Raw genomic sequence first — 16,356 nt, 5'->3', positions numbered from 1 at the left:
CTCCATCATAGCTTCATCTACTGTGTGAGCTGGTTGTAGGGGTCAGTGCCTTCATAAATGCTCCACCTGCCATGATGATTTGCTCCGCAAAGAAGGAGAATATTAGGTGGAAATCACAATAACAGAGAGGACAGTGCAGAGAATAATTGAGTGTGAAAGTAGAGAGTGTGTGCACATAAAAAAGATAAGCAGGTGAGAAGACACGAATAGAGGGCTTTGCAGAGCACAAAGTATGGAGAGTATGCCGAGAGTTGTAAGAGGCAAAAGAGCTTAAAAAAAGCCTTAAAACACTATTTTATTACAAACATCACTGCAACAAAGGTTGAAAAGTAGCTTAAAATAACTTCTAAAAGCCTTAAAAATGTGTACAACATTTGATAGCCACCACACTCATATCACTCTTTGCATGCAAGCAAACAATGCCAAGAAAAGGTTTTGCAATACTTTTTAAATACCACTAATATTGTTGATACATAGTGGGACTCGGCTCTTAGTCCTTTTATGCTTTCCTGTTGAATACCCCAATGCAACATTGCTCGGCTAGCCACGCCACTAAGTAACACGGCTGCGCACGTGGGGGTGGGTAAGGGGATCGACGGTGGAGGAAGGTGGCGGGCATCCCGAGGTGGGTGACCCCTCTCAAAAAATTGGGGTGCAGGTGAGGAGGCTAGATTAGAACCCACAACTTGGCGTCCAAATGCCTTTTGAGGCTTGAGCTAACCACAACGCCCGTTCGTGTGCATGCGACATCAATGCCATTTTTCATGGTCTTATAAACACTAAACCTGGATTCGCATAGAACTAAACCCGGACAAGATCTATCTCCGAGTTTAGTTCTTGGCTGGGTTTAGTTTTAATAGGAGATCTACAACGAACATCGCCTCGACGGCTGCACGTGGACTTCCCGTTCCTTGATCCCTTCAACTCCCCCTCTTAAATGCTCCGTGTCATTTAGTCATGAGGCTGGGCCAGACAGGTAAGGTCCCAATGACCATTTTTGGGTCTGATCGGTCGTTTTCTGGTGGGACGAAGCTTTTCATGCTGCGCAAGGTGTAGTAGCAACTTAAGACAACGCAGGCAATGAGAGTTCTCTTTTCTCCAAGACTGCAATCCTCTTACTCGGCTCTTAAACACTGCCTTCGCCAATTTGATGGGGTAAGACCGAGCAGCAAGCAGGCATGGATTGCAACTGCAAGGGCCTTGTCTAGCGGCGCCAGCAGGGTTAGGACAAGGCCGAACAACAAAACTGGAGGTAGGAACCATGAAGACGACCAGATGCAAAAGATAGAGCGCGAGAATGAGCTATGGAGGCTTCGTAACTTAAAAGGAGATGTTGCACTGCCTCCAGCCTTGCCTGTCGAGTGTAGAAGAGGCAAGGGCCAGCACCTGCTTAAGAATTCACACATTGCAGATGTCATTGTTGAAAAGGCCGGTGTTCGCAGCACTGATACTGTTCTTGAGATTGGCCCTGGCACTGGAAACCTGACCCTTAAACTTCTTCAGGTAGCCAAAAAGGTCATTGCAGTAGAGGTTGATCCTCGAATGATTGAAGAACTTCAACGGCGGGTTCAGCTGACTGATCTTGCACACAAGTTAGAGGTATGCTAGAGAGAGAGAGAGAGAGAGAGAGAGAGAGAGAGAGAGAGAGAGAGAGAGAGAGAGTGTTATAATAACGTCCGGTGGAGGCCAAAGTTGGCTAATAGGGTACATAGCTTTTTACTATGTTACACTTCAGGGTGCCATGAATGGCAATAGACTGAAAAAAGTTGATCCAACAAAATAAAAGACTCTCCCGTAGGATGAGCTACATACTACACACGCCTGCAAATAAAAAATGTCTCTTTAGTGTCCACTTTAGCTGTTGTTGATGGTTCTATCTCATCCGTGGACCTTCCATTTGCCTTGTGTTCTTGCCTCATGTGCAAGTCTCTTCGAACTGGTGTGCCAATAGGTGCTTTTATAGGCATAGGGGCTCACAAAAATAGAGGAGTGTTGGCTGGGCAAGAATAGAGGTGCAGGGGCACCTAGAGAGGGGGATGTTCCTTGGCTTGCTGCCCACGCCAGAAAAGAGGGAGTGAGGGGTCGATGGTGCGAGAAATAGCAATCAGAAGGGGGTGCCCTGTTTTTGCTGCTTTTTGTTATTAGTGGTTGCCCACTTATTAAGTGGGTGGCCAGACACTTTTAAAAAGGGTCCGAACCTGCCAAAAACTCAGACTAAACTTATAAGCTGAAAACCATGCTTACACAATCACTACCTAGGCGTCCTTGGCTACAATCTTGTGCACAAATGTAATGCTAACATAAGACTCCTTTATGGGAAAGTTTGCTTTCTCGAAAAGCAACTCGCTTTTTCAGAAAGCAACTGCATGTCCTCATAGCTTACTCAGAACCCATCTTCATTCAAGTGCTTCTCGTGTTTCTTGTGCACAACTCTAGCTTAGTTCGGAATTCTTGCTGACCATGGAATATTCCCTTTTCGATGCTCTCGTCTGTCACGTGACACATCCAACCCTATGTGTCCGTGGACAAGCTACAGCACCACCAGGGTTCAGTTCAATCAAGTCAGTCTAGAATAGGAAGTGATTTGGTACTTTTGTGAGTCTGTTCGCAGACCGTGCATGTCCAGACACTTAGATTAGATGCATATCCTTTGGTTGCACACAGAATGATCATCAGATTACAGTCAGATCCCATCAGGAGCATTTTTACAGTGCATAGACCTATTTTTCCTATTTTTGATATTTTACATTTATTATTTTTAAGTGACTTTTGTTGGGAACTAGGTAGGGCAATTTTGCTAAGTTTGTATGTATAGAAACCTAGCGCTAGCACTTTCAGGCAGAAGAGGTAGTAGCACTTGCTCAACAGGCACCTTCTTAGTAGGACCCCCAACAGAGGAACCCTAGCATTTTGCAGCAGGCAAGGCCTAGCGTTTTCAGCAGAAGACAAATCAGCCAGCGTTTTGCATGGCAGAGCAGCCCGACAACAGCAGTCCAGCAGATCCTTAGCGTTTTTGCAACAAGGACATAGCGTTTTTGCAACAAGGACAAGAATTCAGCCCCTAGCGTTTTTGGTTTGCAGATCAACCTGAGTGTTTTTGCAGATCTTCGCGACGGAATCAGCCCCATACTCAGCGTTTTCAGTTTTTAGCACTCAGTTTCCATAGTAGAACCCCCAAACCTCGCAGATCTCACCTTCCCGCAGCAGATCCTCGCCACATGGTCAGATTCCGCGAAGTTTGCAGTTTCAGCCCGGAAAATGCAGATTTCAGCATCTGCGTTTTCAGTGCGTCGTCGTCGCATCGTTGTCATCGACATAGAGTCAGAATTCAACAGATAAAGATTTGCAGATTTTAGCCCTTAGCATTTTCAGATTTCAGCCCGTCTCGTCGTCGTCGACATCGTCGGCAAGTCCAAAGCATTGTAGAGATTTGTGCAATCATAAGTAGACTGCTCTTGCCATAGAGAGTGGGGCCTTTGGAGGAGGGTTTGGCAATATTCTGGTGTCGTTTTCTCTTCTCTCTATCTCTGAGTCTCATGCACCTTCATTCACAGTGTTCACCACTTTGTTTGTGTCCATTGCACTCTCTCACTAAAGGAATGGAAGGCTCTCCCTTCCGTAAGTAAAGGGATGTCACGTGACACATCCAATTCTATGTGTCCGTGGACAAGCTACAGCACGACAAGGGTTCCGTCATTCTAGTCAGTCTAGATTAGCAAGTGTTCTGGCACTTTTGTGAGTCTATTCGCGGACCGTGCATGCCCAGGCACTTAGTGTAGATGCATAGCCTCTGGTTGCACACATCATGATCATAAGCATTCCCATCAGAATCCTTTAGGGGAATTTTCCAGTGCATTTAGCCTATTTTTGACATTTTTCACTTATTATTTTTAAGTGACTTTTGTTGGAAAGCAGGTAGGGCAAATTGAATAAGTTTGTATATAAGCAAACCTAAACTAGCACTAATTGGCAGAAGAGGCAGTAGGAGCACCATCGCTCAACAGGCAACTTCTCAGCAAGAACAGAGACCTCCTAGCCCTAGCGTTTTCATCAGCAAGCTTCATCGCCCAGAGACCTCAGCCCTAGCGTTTTGATCCAGTTGCATCGCCATACCACCTCATGGCCTAGTGTTTTCTTTTCCCAGCATCATCGCCACAAGTTGCCCCCTTTTGCATGGCGATTTTCAGCAGATAAGCAACAACAGATTTCAGCCTTGACTACCATAAAGTCCAGCAGTTTTCAGCCATCAAAGATCAACACCCATCAACGTTTTTGGTCCCGGTGAATTTCAGCCAGTAGCGTTTTTAGTACAACAGCAAATCAGCCGCAGAATTCAGCCATTTGCGTTTTTGGACATATAAGACCTAGGAGACTGTGATACCGGATCCACCGCCCTACCACCCTATGTATAGACCGGCTCCTAGCCCTAGCCATCATATGGATCTCCAGTCCACACTGGTCCAGTCCGAGCCCCTGGCTCATGTCCCTGACCTGCTAAGCTTAGGATCCTTGTCCTGACATTACTCCCCCCTTGGAGAAGCGTTTTTGTCCTCTAAAACACAAGTTCGTAAAAACAATGATATTTTCCGTGTTGGCGTCCCATACGCGAGCCAACTGATACTTGATGCAGTGAGGAGGTTCAATGAAACCAAGAGGAACATCTTGATTTTCAACATTGTTGTCCTTTTGCAAGCACTCGGGTCTAAATGATAACTTCATTTATAACTCACTTGAGTACTGTAAAGGAGTAACCACAACTAAGAGTTGTCCAAAGGCATAACCAGTTTTCAGATCTTCTGAAGGTACTGGATAATGCAAGAAAACCTTGCCGCAACTTTCCATGAAGTTGTGAGCCAGATTTCCAACTTGCGTGAGTATCTTAAAAAGCTCATAGCTACTGAGAAGTAGAATAGGGTGTGTCCTTATGTCAGACTTTTGAACATTTTGGAACACACAGAACTACATGCTCACCCCTAATGAAGGTTACTTGCCAACATACTTTGTCAGCACACCTATTAAGTCCTTGACTTATGAAACTATGGAAACGGTATCCAACCCCACCACAACAGGTGTTCAAAGTTGAAAACCTTACGTAAGCAAATTCTAGAATAGGGAGAGAATCGCCCATTAAAAAAAATAGCAGTAGTAAGAGTGAGGTGCTTTTCTCCAATCACTTACAGGCAGTCTTCCACGACTGATGATAAACTAGGACTCAACCATTGAGTATATATTTGATATGGAGTGGAGACAACCAACTAGGTTGAAAGCGAGTTGGAGTGGAGTAAGCTCATAGAGTCTAGACTATCCAACCCTAGGCACCCATACTGAGCCATTGTCTTGTATGGCAGGGTGGAAACACATACTAGATCTGCAAGAGAGATTGCACGGGCAGTGCAAAAGAGTGCAGAAGAATAAAGTCCATGAATTCGCATGCCGCTCCAAATAAATTTGTGTTAAACACTAGGGCCCATAACACCTAGTGTGCATGCATTTAACACAAACATATCCGAACCGCAATTCCATGACGAGACTTTCCACGGTACACACGGAAAAGCCTGGCAACAAAAGTTGGACCATAACAGAATGTGACAACCCAGTCACACCTAGGTACCAACCATGAGACATTCTCATGAACATAGCATACTTGGCTATATGTAGAAACGACCCTCCGTTAAGGTGGTTTCACATCATTTGTAATCGGAACAAGTCTGTACTTAGTATCCGACAATTTTTGGCCACTGAAATTGTTCCTGATACGGTGCGCTCCAAATGGTCTAATAAACGGATGCAACCAGCACGTAGGGACCTCGTCGCGACACATCATTAGGAATTTGGCGCCAGTTTCAGTCCCAGAGACTCATATTCTGCACATGTGGAATATGTCTCAAATAAGGATGGCCGAAAAAGCGACATCCGTCAAGTATAAGATGTACTTGTGTGTGGAGGTAACTGCAAAACACTCCGCGACAAGAGTGAGAGGGACCCTCATTATCATTGCTTCACATTTGCTAAACTGAACTCCTTGAGTTCCTAGACCATGTTGTATCCCATGTGACAACATGTTTCAAATCGAACTCGACAAGTAGGTTCATAACAGCATAATGTATATTGGACACTACGGCCCAAAATACTTTGTTCCGACATACCCTTGGCATGGCTCAGAAATATTCAAGCAGATTTATACGACTTGAAGAAATCAAGCAAAGCATTCTAAAAAATGGAGTAACACCAAATCAATAGATGCATACCTGGAGATTTGAATTTAATGGTCACTTACCCGTATTCAAATGCAAAGGAGCACGTCGCCCACCTAAGAAAAAACCAAGCAACATTGCACTGGAAACCTTGGGTGTTGCCTTCGTAACTCAAACCCGTTGGTTAGAATCTACGTAGTCTAACCCCTTAGTAAGACCCTTTGTAGAAATTGCTCAACGAGCAGGTAATGGTAACCAACATAGTCAACCGTGTTGAGAACGATTGGAATCAACTTAAAAAGTTGAATTTTGTCCTCTACCGCGTGGTAGTTAATTGTGGACTTCTTTCCTTGAAAATATAACGGGAATAGATCAAACTAAATCACCCGCTGGGTCTTACCCCAAACTGTGCTGCCATAGACATGCGTAGTGCTATAGAGAGAGTAAGAGATCTACACAAGGGAGATGCCTAGCTCTTATGGATAGCCATGCTGTCTCAATTGATTGCTGCATCTATACTCCGTGGTAGAGATCAGCTGATGTGAGCTTAAGATTATCAGAAACTCAATTCAAGCATCGGAATAAAAACATGTAGTGCGTACAGAACACCTAAAAGATCTATAATGGCAAGACTCTTGCTTGGCCATTAACATCAATGGGAACTCCATGGGATAGATCTGTTCAAGTTGGAGAACAATCACCCAAGAAATACCAGCATTGGGTCTTACCCTAGGTCTGACAATGGCTCTTAGCCTGTGTGGCTCATAGTTCTTATGCCAATAACAAATTAGTATTCAATCGAGAAACCGATGAAGACTAATTGGAGTGGCGTCTTGGCCACTTACTAGCTGAGAGTTAGGGCACCTTGGCTCAGGCTGACTCACGAGCAAAACATGTATCAAAATATTCTTAAAAAGTTTTCATTATTCTTTGAGAGAAATAAGAAAGAGAGAAAAGAAGAGCATGCTGGGTTGAGGAACTTTCCTTGAACGACTATGACGTGTATAGTTGATTGCCATGCTCTTGTGTAGCTTATCCTATAAGCATGCAAGAGTTTTCTGCTATGACTCTCATCGAAAGAGGTAATAGAAAAACACAAACAAGTCACAGACTGACCCACCTACCGTGTATGTGGTTGTGACGACACCAGTGTGACTTAATGATAGCACTTTGCCTTTGAATTAAGTTCGAGTTTTAGGTTCTTTTAGTGTTGTTGTGTTTTGACGACGACCCAAAAATCATGTTAAACAATCCAGAACTTATCTTGTCCTTGACAAAGTGTCTGGTGTTATAGTGGAAGCGTGTTTCATGAGGCGGTAGAATTGAATCCACCTAGTTAGCATGCCGTGCATATATAATTTTAAGCCCTTGGCAAAAGTGATGGCCTCAAACATGAGAACCAAAACCAGCAGTGCCTTGCACAATCTAAACTGGTAGGGATTCGGTAAGGTGATATTCCCTATTTTGCCAGTTTTTTCAAACTTGTGTGCCACTACCCTTGATGCCAAGTCATTTGGTAGTACCTTGGCACAAGGGAGAAGCTGTGCTTCGTGTAAAACTGGCCGTTGTTGTAACCAGTTGTCCCGAGAGTTCGTAGGAGAAACTTGCTCACAGATGGCTCATAGCCATATTGGCTGTCCCATAGATTGCTCATAGCCATATCTGCTGTGCGAGTGGGAGTGGTGGTATACATGACGAGTGGAAGTTGTCGTATACACAACTAGCCCTCTTGCGCCGTATATGCCCGTCGGGCACAAAATAAAATAACTGGCAAGCCTATTACCAAAGTCTGTTAGTGCTAATAGCCAATTGATGCGGCTATTGACATAAAGATGGGAAAATCGCAATGCAAGATGCCGAACTGGAAGCAAGGCTTCCCTCAACAACAAAAGAAAGTCGACCGTGTCGATCATTCACAAAAAATAGACCTTGTCTACTTGTAGATCTGCTGGAAAAACATAATTATATGTGCAAAGTATATGCATCTCGTACATACTTGAGTCTATGAATGATAGCCAAGAGCAATCATAGACTCCCATTGCATACCATAGTTATCAAGCACATACTCAGTAAACAAATATTAATTGCGTACCTCATTAAGTACACTTGTCGACGAAGCTTGCCGTCGTAAGAATCAGATGAGTTGCCAGCAAGAAGAAAACCAAGAAATGATTTTCCAGATACTGATGGTTGGTTCAATAGACATGGCTGCTAGTGGATTCAAATTCACCATTTCAGATTGCCTGCTTCTTAGGATTGAATTAATGATCGGACGTGCCAATCATTGTTGCCTTAGAAGGCACAGGCCATGCCTGAGTTACCGCTACTACTAGACAACTGTGCCTTGTAGAAACCCATGTAGAGGTGATCTCTATCAGAGCCATGCTCCTTAGTCCAAATCATGGTAATGACTACCAAAATTGGATGGAATAGGTTGACCTTGATCATACTGGACCCGTAGGTAATCGCTCAGGGCACCATGGTTGAGATTAACATAAGAACATACTCCTGCAATTCAATTGTATACATAAAGCTATGAAAATTGCAAGAACGTGAAATTGCAAACCTGAGAATCCGTTCGTGTGCCTGTCCGAGGTCAAGCACTTTCTTCACCATCGATTCTTGGGAAACTCGAAAACATGACCATATAACTGCCACTATCGACTTGTGGGCAAATCGAAAGCATGACCATAGAGCCTTCCTTGATGCGCCAATGCTTTCATGGCCGTCGAGTGCAACGTGGTGGAGTACTACGCCCTTACTTTGTGTAACAATCATGGCCCGTTATCGAGGTCACAAAAAATGAATTCCGTGGTGCATGGCATAAGCTCGCATCTCGAATTCTGTAACGCATCATGGCATAAGCACGCATCTTGAATGCTGCAGCGCATCATGGTATAAGCTCGTAGCTCAAATTCTACGGCGCGTCCTGGTATAAGCTTGCAACTCAAAGTCTTGGTGGGAAGGCGCCCTTTGGATGGCCTTAGGGCTGGCAATTGAGAGAAACATAAAAAAAATAAATGAAAATAACTTCAACAGCTATGGCGGCCGCTGCGCAGAGGCAAGGGAAGGAGATCGCGCATGCAACAAGCCTTGGTTCGAAATGCAACAGAAACGAGTTCTGCTCTCTTGCTCAACGCGCACCCTTCGAGCCCGCAAACCAGCGATTTCATGCAGGTCCATGACGGCCTTCTTTCTCCCTTAAGCGGGTGTGCACACGGAACAACCGTCCTCGACTGCCAAGGGACCTTGCCCACGGATCTGCCCTGCCGAATCTGCACGAGCTCCTGTCTCCACGACCCGATGGCTCAACCAGAGAGAGAGAGAGAGAGAGAGAGAGAGAGAGAGAGAGAGAGAGAGAGAGAGAGAGAGAGAGAGAGAGAGAGACTATGCATGCCTATCTCCTTCCTCCCTCTTCCATCCCTGAGCTCTGATACCAATATAAGACCTAGGAGACTGTGATACCAGATCTATCACCCTACCACCCTATGTATAGACCGGCTCCTAGTCCTAGCCATCATATGGATCCCCAGTCCACACTGGTCCAGTCCGAGCCCCTGGCTCAGGTCCCTGACCCCCTAGGCTTAAGATCCTTGTCCTGACAGGACAACAATACATAAGTGTCAGATTTCAGCCCTTAGATCGGTCTCGCCATCCCCGTCGTCGTCATCGATCTAGCTTAGACTTGCATCAATCACATGCATTCAGTTTGTACCAGTTTGTGCAATCAATAGTAGACCACTCTCGCCGACAAGAGTGGGGCCTTCGGAGGAGGGGTTTACAACGTCTCTGGTGTCGTATTCTCTTCTCTCTCTCTCTCATTATCATACACTTGCACGCACAGTGTCCATTCACTTTGTTGTGATCATTGCACTCTCTCATTAAGAACGGAAGGCTCTCCCTTCCATAAGAACAAAAAGGAACCTTGAGCACAGTTCGGAGCACTCATCTTGAGCGAAGTTCAATTAGTCATTCCGCTGCACCTTACATTGGTATCAGAGCTTTGACAGTGTTTTGTATCACTCAAGGAAAGAACCACAAGAACCATATTTTTTTTTTTTTTTGCTTGTTGAGGTCGCACGAACCCAAGTTTGCTTGGGCGTGTGGATTCCTAATCGTGTTTTTGAAGAGTGGCAGGAATCCCAGGAAAGAAGGGTTGGTCCAGCCTCCCCTTGTGCCTCTTTTCACTCATTGAGAGCGGACCGTGCACTTAGCGGCCGGCCAATTGACGTGAGGTGGGAAAAAGCAACCTTGGTGTGAGTGCAAGGCCGCCAAGGGGTGCCCGCAGGAAAGAGAAGAACTCGGGTGGAGAGAAGATCCTTCTCTAACACAGATTGCAAGCTAAAGAAGAACCCAAGAACCTCAAGAACCTCAAGAAGCGCAAGAACCTCAAGAACTCAAGAATCCCAGGAACCAAGACCCTCAAGAATCCAAGTTCCTTGTGAACTTAAGAACCCAATACCACAAGAACCCACAAGAACCCACGACTTGAGTGGATGGTCATCACTCGAAGCGGAATGGATACTTCGCTTAGAGGTGATGAGCATGAGAGAGGCAAAGAAGAATTTTCCCCACCAGGAGGTTTTTCCGACCCTCCCCTTCGCCATCTACGCCAAGGAATGCACTAACTCTTATGGAGGAGTTGAAGTAGTTGTTTATGGAAAGAAAGTTAGAACGCGAAGAAAGAGAAGCAGAAAGAAAGGTCTACGAAGAAAGCATGGCAGCCATAGATCGTGACTACGAAGAAAGCGTGGCAGCCATAGAGCGTAAGTACTATTGGAAGCCAAAGAAAGTCAAGCCAAATTGGATCGTGAGAACAAAGAAAGTCAAGCTAAATTGAATCACGAGAACAACGAAAGAGAAGGAGAATTTGATTGCGAGAACAAAGCAAGACAAGCAATGAACGACCGACACATGGAAGAGATGTTGCGACTCTTTTCTCAAGTTCAGGCACAGATGGAAGAGATTCGGGAAAAGGACTCTCTCAGTCTCTTCTTCTCCTAAGCATGACACACATGATTTGCATGATGGTTTGAATGACAATGACAAGCATGAAGAATTGCATGACAATGACAAGCATGATGGTTTGGATGACAATGACAAGCATGATGATTTGCATGATGATCAAGATGTGATTTCTCACAAGCATGATGATTTACATGACGATGATGTGATTGTTCATCAGGATGGTGGTTTAGTTGATACTTTCTCTAGTGAAGCTAACCTCATTGTAGATCCGATCAATCACGAAGAACCGATCTTGGCTCTTGAGCCTAGGTCCAAGAACCCCCTCAGGAAAAACCAATCTTGGCTCTCGAGCCTAGGTCCAAAGAACCCTCACAAGAAGTACTATGTGTTCGAATGATTTGTCAGCACGCATTGTACGAATGTTTCATTTGTGATCGTTTCTTGTATTTTAGTTAGCGTCTTCATGTGATCCCTTTTCCTAGGCATGACATATTGTACGTTGAGCACGTTTCACTCATGAATGAGCACTAATGTATGCGGTTTGTTCATGAAAAGCTGAAAAGTATGCATTCAAGGAAGTCACATTCCATGTCTCCTTGGCATGACACATTTGTAGAAAGAGCACATGAAAGTACGAGCACCAAGCATGGGCATTTCCGTTGTGAATTGCCACAGTTGATTGCTCTAGATTATAAGAGAAAGATTCGATCTCATTGTTTGTGTGTGTGTGGTGAACGGTTTGGACTCCGTCTATTTGTTCATCTACATTGCATGCACAGTCTTTTAGGAAGACGAGATTTTTTCCGTCACTTTACATGGAATGGGTATGTTCATGTTTTTGTGTTGAAAATGGTTTCAAGAATTTTCAGCCATAGAGATTTTTGAAGAAGAAAGAAGTTTGACTCTCGACGAAGTTGAAGTATTGAAGGAGCCACAGAAGACTTTGTGTCGCCTTCTGCGCGGCCCAAAGAAGCAAGCATTGCAGACCTTTATGAAGTTCAAGTACCGCACGACCCACACATCAGAGTGGGCCGGCGAAGAGTCCCTTCCAGGATTCCGAATGCTATTGGCGATCACCCTCGACGCCATACAGTTCGGTACCAGTACCTCACTTTGAAAAGGAGGGGATGTCACGTGACACATCCAACCCTAAGTGTCCGTGGACAAGCTACAGCACGACAAGGGTTCCGTCAGTCTTGTCAGTCTAGATTAGCAAGTGTTCTTGCACTTTTGTGAGTCTGTTCACAGACCGTGCATGCCCAGGCACTTAGTGTAGATGCATATCCTCTGGTTGCACACATCATGATCATAAGCATTCCCATCAGAATCCATCAGAATCCTTCAAGGGAATTTTCCAGCGCATTTAGCCTATTTTCCCTATTTTTGACATTTTTCACTTATTATTTTTAAGTGACTTTTGTTGGAAAGCAGGTAGGGCAAATTGAGTAAGTTTGTATATAAGCAAACCTAAACAAGCACTAATTGGCAGAAGAGGCAGCAAGAGCACCATCGCTCAATAGGCAACTTCTCAGCAAGAACCTCCCTTGGTGGCGATTTGCCTCCAAGCACAGACCTCCTAGCCCTAGCGTTTTCATCAGCAAGCTTCATCGCCCAGAAGACTTCAGCCCTAGCGTTTTGATCCAGTTGCATCACCATACCACCTCATGGCCTAGTGTTTTCTTTTCCCAGCATCATCGCCACAAGTTGCCCCCTTTTTGCATGGCGATTTTCAGCAGATAAGCAACAACAGATTTCAGCCTTGACCACCATAAAGACCAGCAGTTTTCAGCCATCATAGATCGGCACCCATCAACGATTTTGGTCCCGGTGAATTTCAGCCAGTAGCGTTTTTGGTACAGCAGCAAATCAGCCGTAGAATTCAGCCATTTGTGTTTTTGGACAGGATTACATAAGCGTCAAATTTTAGCCCTTAGATCGGTCTCGCCATCCTCGTCGTCGTTATCGATCTAGCCTAGACTTGCATTAGTCACATGCATTCAGTTTGTACGAGTTTGTGCTATTAGTTTGTGCAATCAATAGTAGACCACTCTCGTCGACGAGAGTGGGGCCTTCGGACGAGGATTTTACAACGTCTTTGGTGTCGTATTCTCTTCTCTCTCTATCTCTCAGTCTCATACACTTGCACGCACAGTGTCCATTCACTTTGTTGTGATCATTGCACTCTCTCATTAAGAATGGAAGACTCTCTCTTCCATAAGAACAAAAAGGAACCTTGAGCACAATTCGGAGCACTCATCTTGAGCCAAGTTCAAACATTCATTCCGCTGCACCTTGGGAACCCTTGAGCACAGTCCGGAGCACTCATCTTGAGCAAAGTTCAACATTCACTTCCGCTGCACCTTACATCGTCACTCACCCTATGCCGCATCAGGAATACCTATTACTTAGTCGTTTCTCACCGAACTAAAGGAACAACTCCTTCGCGGTGCTTTGTCGCCCATCCATGATGTATCAGAGATGTCCATTCCGGATGGTCGAATACTTCTTCTCAATGCTCTTTGTCATTGTCACAAAGTGATGACGTGGCATGGCCTAAAGGACAAAGCGTGGATAGAAGGGGCCAAAACCCTAGTGAAAGAAGTAGAAGTTTTACCAACTTGTAGATTATGGCCGAGAGGCCCAGAAAGGGTTAGGTTAAAAAACCTAACTAGTCCCAACTTATGGAACCCGACCGAGGGGCCTAAACCTTGTAAAATAAAGCAGGAACCCCCCTAGCGTAAAAATTGTTGATGTGGCAGCTTGTACAGACAGCCATGGGGAGCTTGCTTTTGGAGCCTGGATCTTTTGTAGCATTAGTGATTTTCATGTAACTGCTTTTGAGTTTGGCCAAGGGCCTTTATAAGTGTGCCCAGGGTCTCACCTCGGCTCAGATTTACTTGGGAGCATTGAGAGGAGGAGCACCCTCTGACATGTACTTTGAGATGCATAAGAGTAAAGAAATACTGAGAAGGGGCACCAGTCTTTGGGGCGAGTGCGTTTGGGTGCCATGTCGTCTCTCCTCTTCTCTCTTTTTCTATTTTTAGTTCCGTTCAGTGCCTTCTAGTTTTTCTCACGTGTGTTGCTGTAGATGTTCGGCTTGGAGTGTCTAAGTGGGTATCATAGCTCGGGCGATTCTCCTTCTTCTACGAAGGATCTGATCCCTTTTTTCGATTTCGACAGTGAATCTAGTAGGGGGGAAACGATTATACCTATTCGCTTGAGTGAGGAAACCAACCGAGGTTGTAGCAGGAGCTGGACTTTCTCCAGAGCATTCAAGAGCCGAGTACGGCCCTCTTCCGCCAAGCGACCTCGAAAAGATGGAAGCCCAACGACAACTTCAGGTTGATATTGTCACAAAGTGATGATGTGGCGGACAGTAGAAACCCTAATTTCTGCCAGAAACCCTAAAATTCTTGCAAACCCTTAAAACTGTCAGAAACCCTAATTCGCAGCAAACCCTAATTGCTGGAAACCCTAACTGCTGGCTGAAACCCTAATTTCTGGCGCCAGTGCCACGTGGCAAGGTTGTATGTCACAAAGTGATGACGTGGCGGACAGCAAAAACCCTAATTTCTGCCAAAAACCCTAAAATTCCTGCAAACCCTAATTTTTGCCAAAAACCCTAAATTCCGGAAATCGCGGAGGCGGATTATTAATTTTTTTTTTTTTGTGGAAAATGATGAGCGACGCGAATTTTGCTTTTGCTTTTTTTTATAAAAAAAAGAGAAAAGACTCTAAGAGAGAGAGAGAGAACTGATGCTTTTGATTTTAAAAGCTTTTGGGGCTCTGCTTTTGGGCATCCCTTGTAACCTTTAAATTAGTGGTGAGGGCCTCACTTCTCAGAGCATCTGGATGCAGAGTCTGAGAGTGAAACCCTAACCGCTCTCTTGTACTTTGATGATTGATTAATACAAAAAGAAATACCGAAAGGGGCGCCAGTCTTTGGGGCCAATATCTCTAGGCACGGAACTCCGCCGGGCCAGTGCAAATCTATTGTGATCTGTGAATTGTTTTGAAGTGGTTATTTGGTGCTGTCACGGTTGATTCTTGACTTGGAGTGTCCAAGTCTGTTACAATGGTATCAGAGCACGGCTGATTTCTCTTCTACGGGAAATCCGATCCCCGAATTTTTTTTTCCGCGGCACCTATGGCTTCAGGCAATGATCAGTCGACTCCCTCTGCATCTGGAGATGCGGGCTGGGATCACAACGAAGATTCAGGCAGAGAGTATGGCCCGTCTCGGCCTACTCAGGCGGAGCAAAGAAAGATGGAGCGTCGTCAATTGATTGGCGATGCAACAAAGATGATGCTCAATTTTGCCAAGGACCCGAAGATGGCAAAATATATGAACCAGACCTCTTTGAAAGAGGTACATAGGGAGTGGCAGAGAACCACAACACCACTCCCGAAACCCGCTCTCAAGAAACCTTCTGCCTCCAAGAAATATACGGAGAAGGAACTGGAGAACGTGGTTGATGCACGGATTGCTTAGCTTTTCGACGTGCAAAAGAAAGGCAAAAAGCACGGCAAAAAGCAGAACAAAGGTACTGACTTCCCGGGATATTTGGGTCGTCAGTCGACATTCGACAAAGCAAAGAAACTGAAGAAGCGCGTCAAGTTTGAAGGCCTACCCAGTTCTTCTTCTTCTTGTGACAGTTCTTCTAGCTCTTCAGACTCGAGCGAAGAAGACAGGAAAAGCAAAAAGCGAAGCAAGAAACAACGCTTCGGAAAGGGCAAGAAAAAGGCAAGGAAATCTAGGTCTCGCCCATTGAGTGACACTTCTATAGAGGACTCGTCTACGGACAGTTCAGACTCTGACAACGGAAACTTTTATGCAAACAAGAGGAATTTTTACAAAGCCAACCAGTATGACTTTCTCGAAGATAAAAGCAAGAAAGTCCGAGAGTTTAAGGAAGGTGGCCAAGCACTTAAGTTTGATACTTTTTCGGGATACTCCGATGCTTCAAAGGCTTTGTCTTTTATACAGCAGTTTGACATTGCTTTCGCGGGAGGACGCTATTCAGAGCACTCCAAGATTCGGAGAGCTGCCTCTTATTTTAAGGGGAATGCTCGCACTTGGTGGTCCATGCTTCTATTAAGCAAGACTGTGCCAATTACATGGCTGAAATTCAAGAGGCTTTTTATTTCTTCTTGGTTGACTCAAGAGTTTGAGCGAGATATACGAGTTGCTTGG

General features: G+C 45.0%; 1 protein-coding gene across 1 annotated transcript in view; it reads left to right on the top strand.

Annotated features, from left to right (window-relative positions):
• Positions 1–962: 962 nt before the first annotated feature.
• Positions 963–16,356, top strand: part of LOC147438080 (ribosomal RNA small subunit methyltransferase-like) — a 39,971-nt gene continuing 24,577 nt past the window's right edge. The window contains exon 1 of the mRNA XM_086487441.1: positions 963–1,599. Coding sequence (XP_086343567.1) covers positions 1,081–1,599 — 519 coding nt within the window. The 5' untranslated portion in view covers positions 963–1,080. The remainder of the gene's footprint in view (positions 1,600–16,356) is intronic.

The sequence above is a fragment of the Adiantum capillus-veneris genome, chromosome 17, assembly GCF_014529385.1.
Source record: "Adiantum capillus-veneris isolate H3 chromosome 17, ASM1452938v2, whole genome shotgun sequence".
In the NCBI taxonomy this organism is placed as follows: domain Eukaryota; kingdom Viridiplantae; phylum Streptophyta; class Polypodiopsida; order Polypodiales; family Pteridaceae; genus Adiantum; species Adiantum capillus-veneris.
Note: the sequence above shows the minus strand (reverse complement) of the source record. Positions and strands in the feature narration are given on the sequence as shown.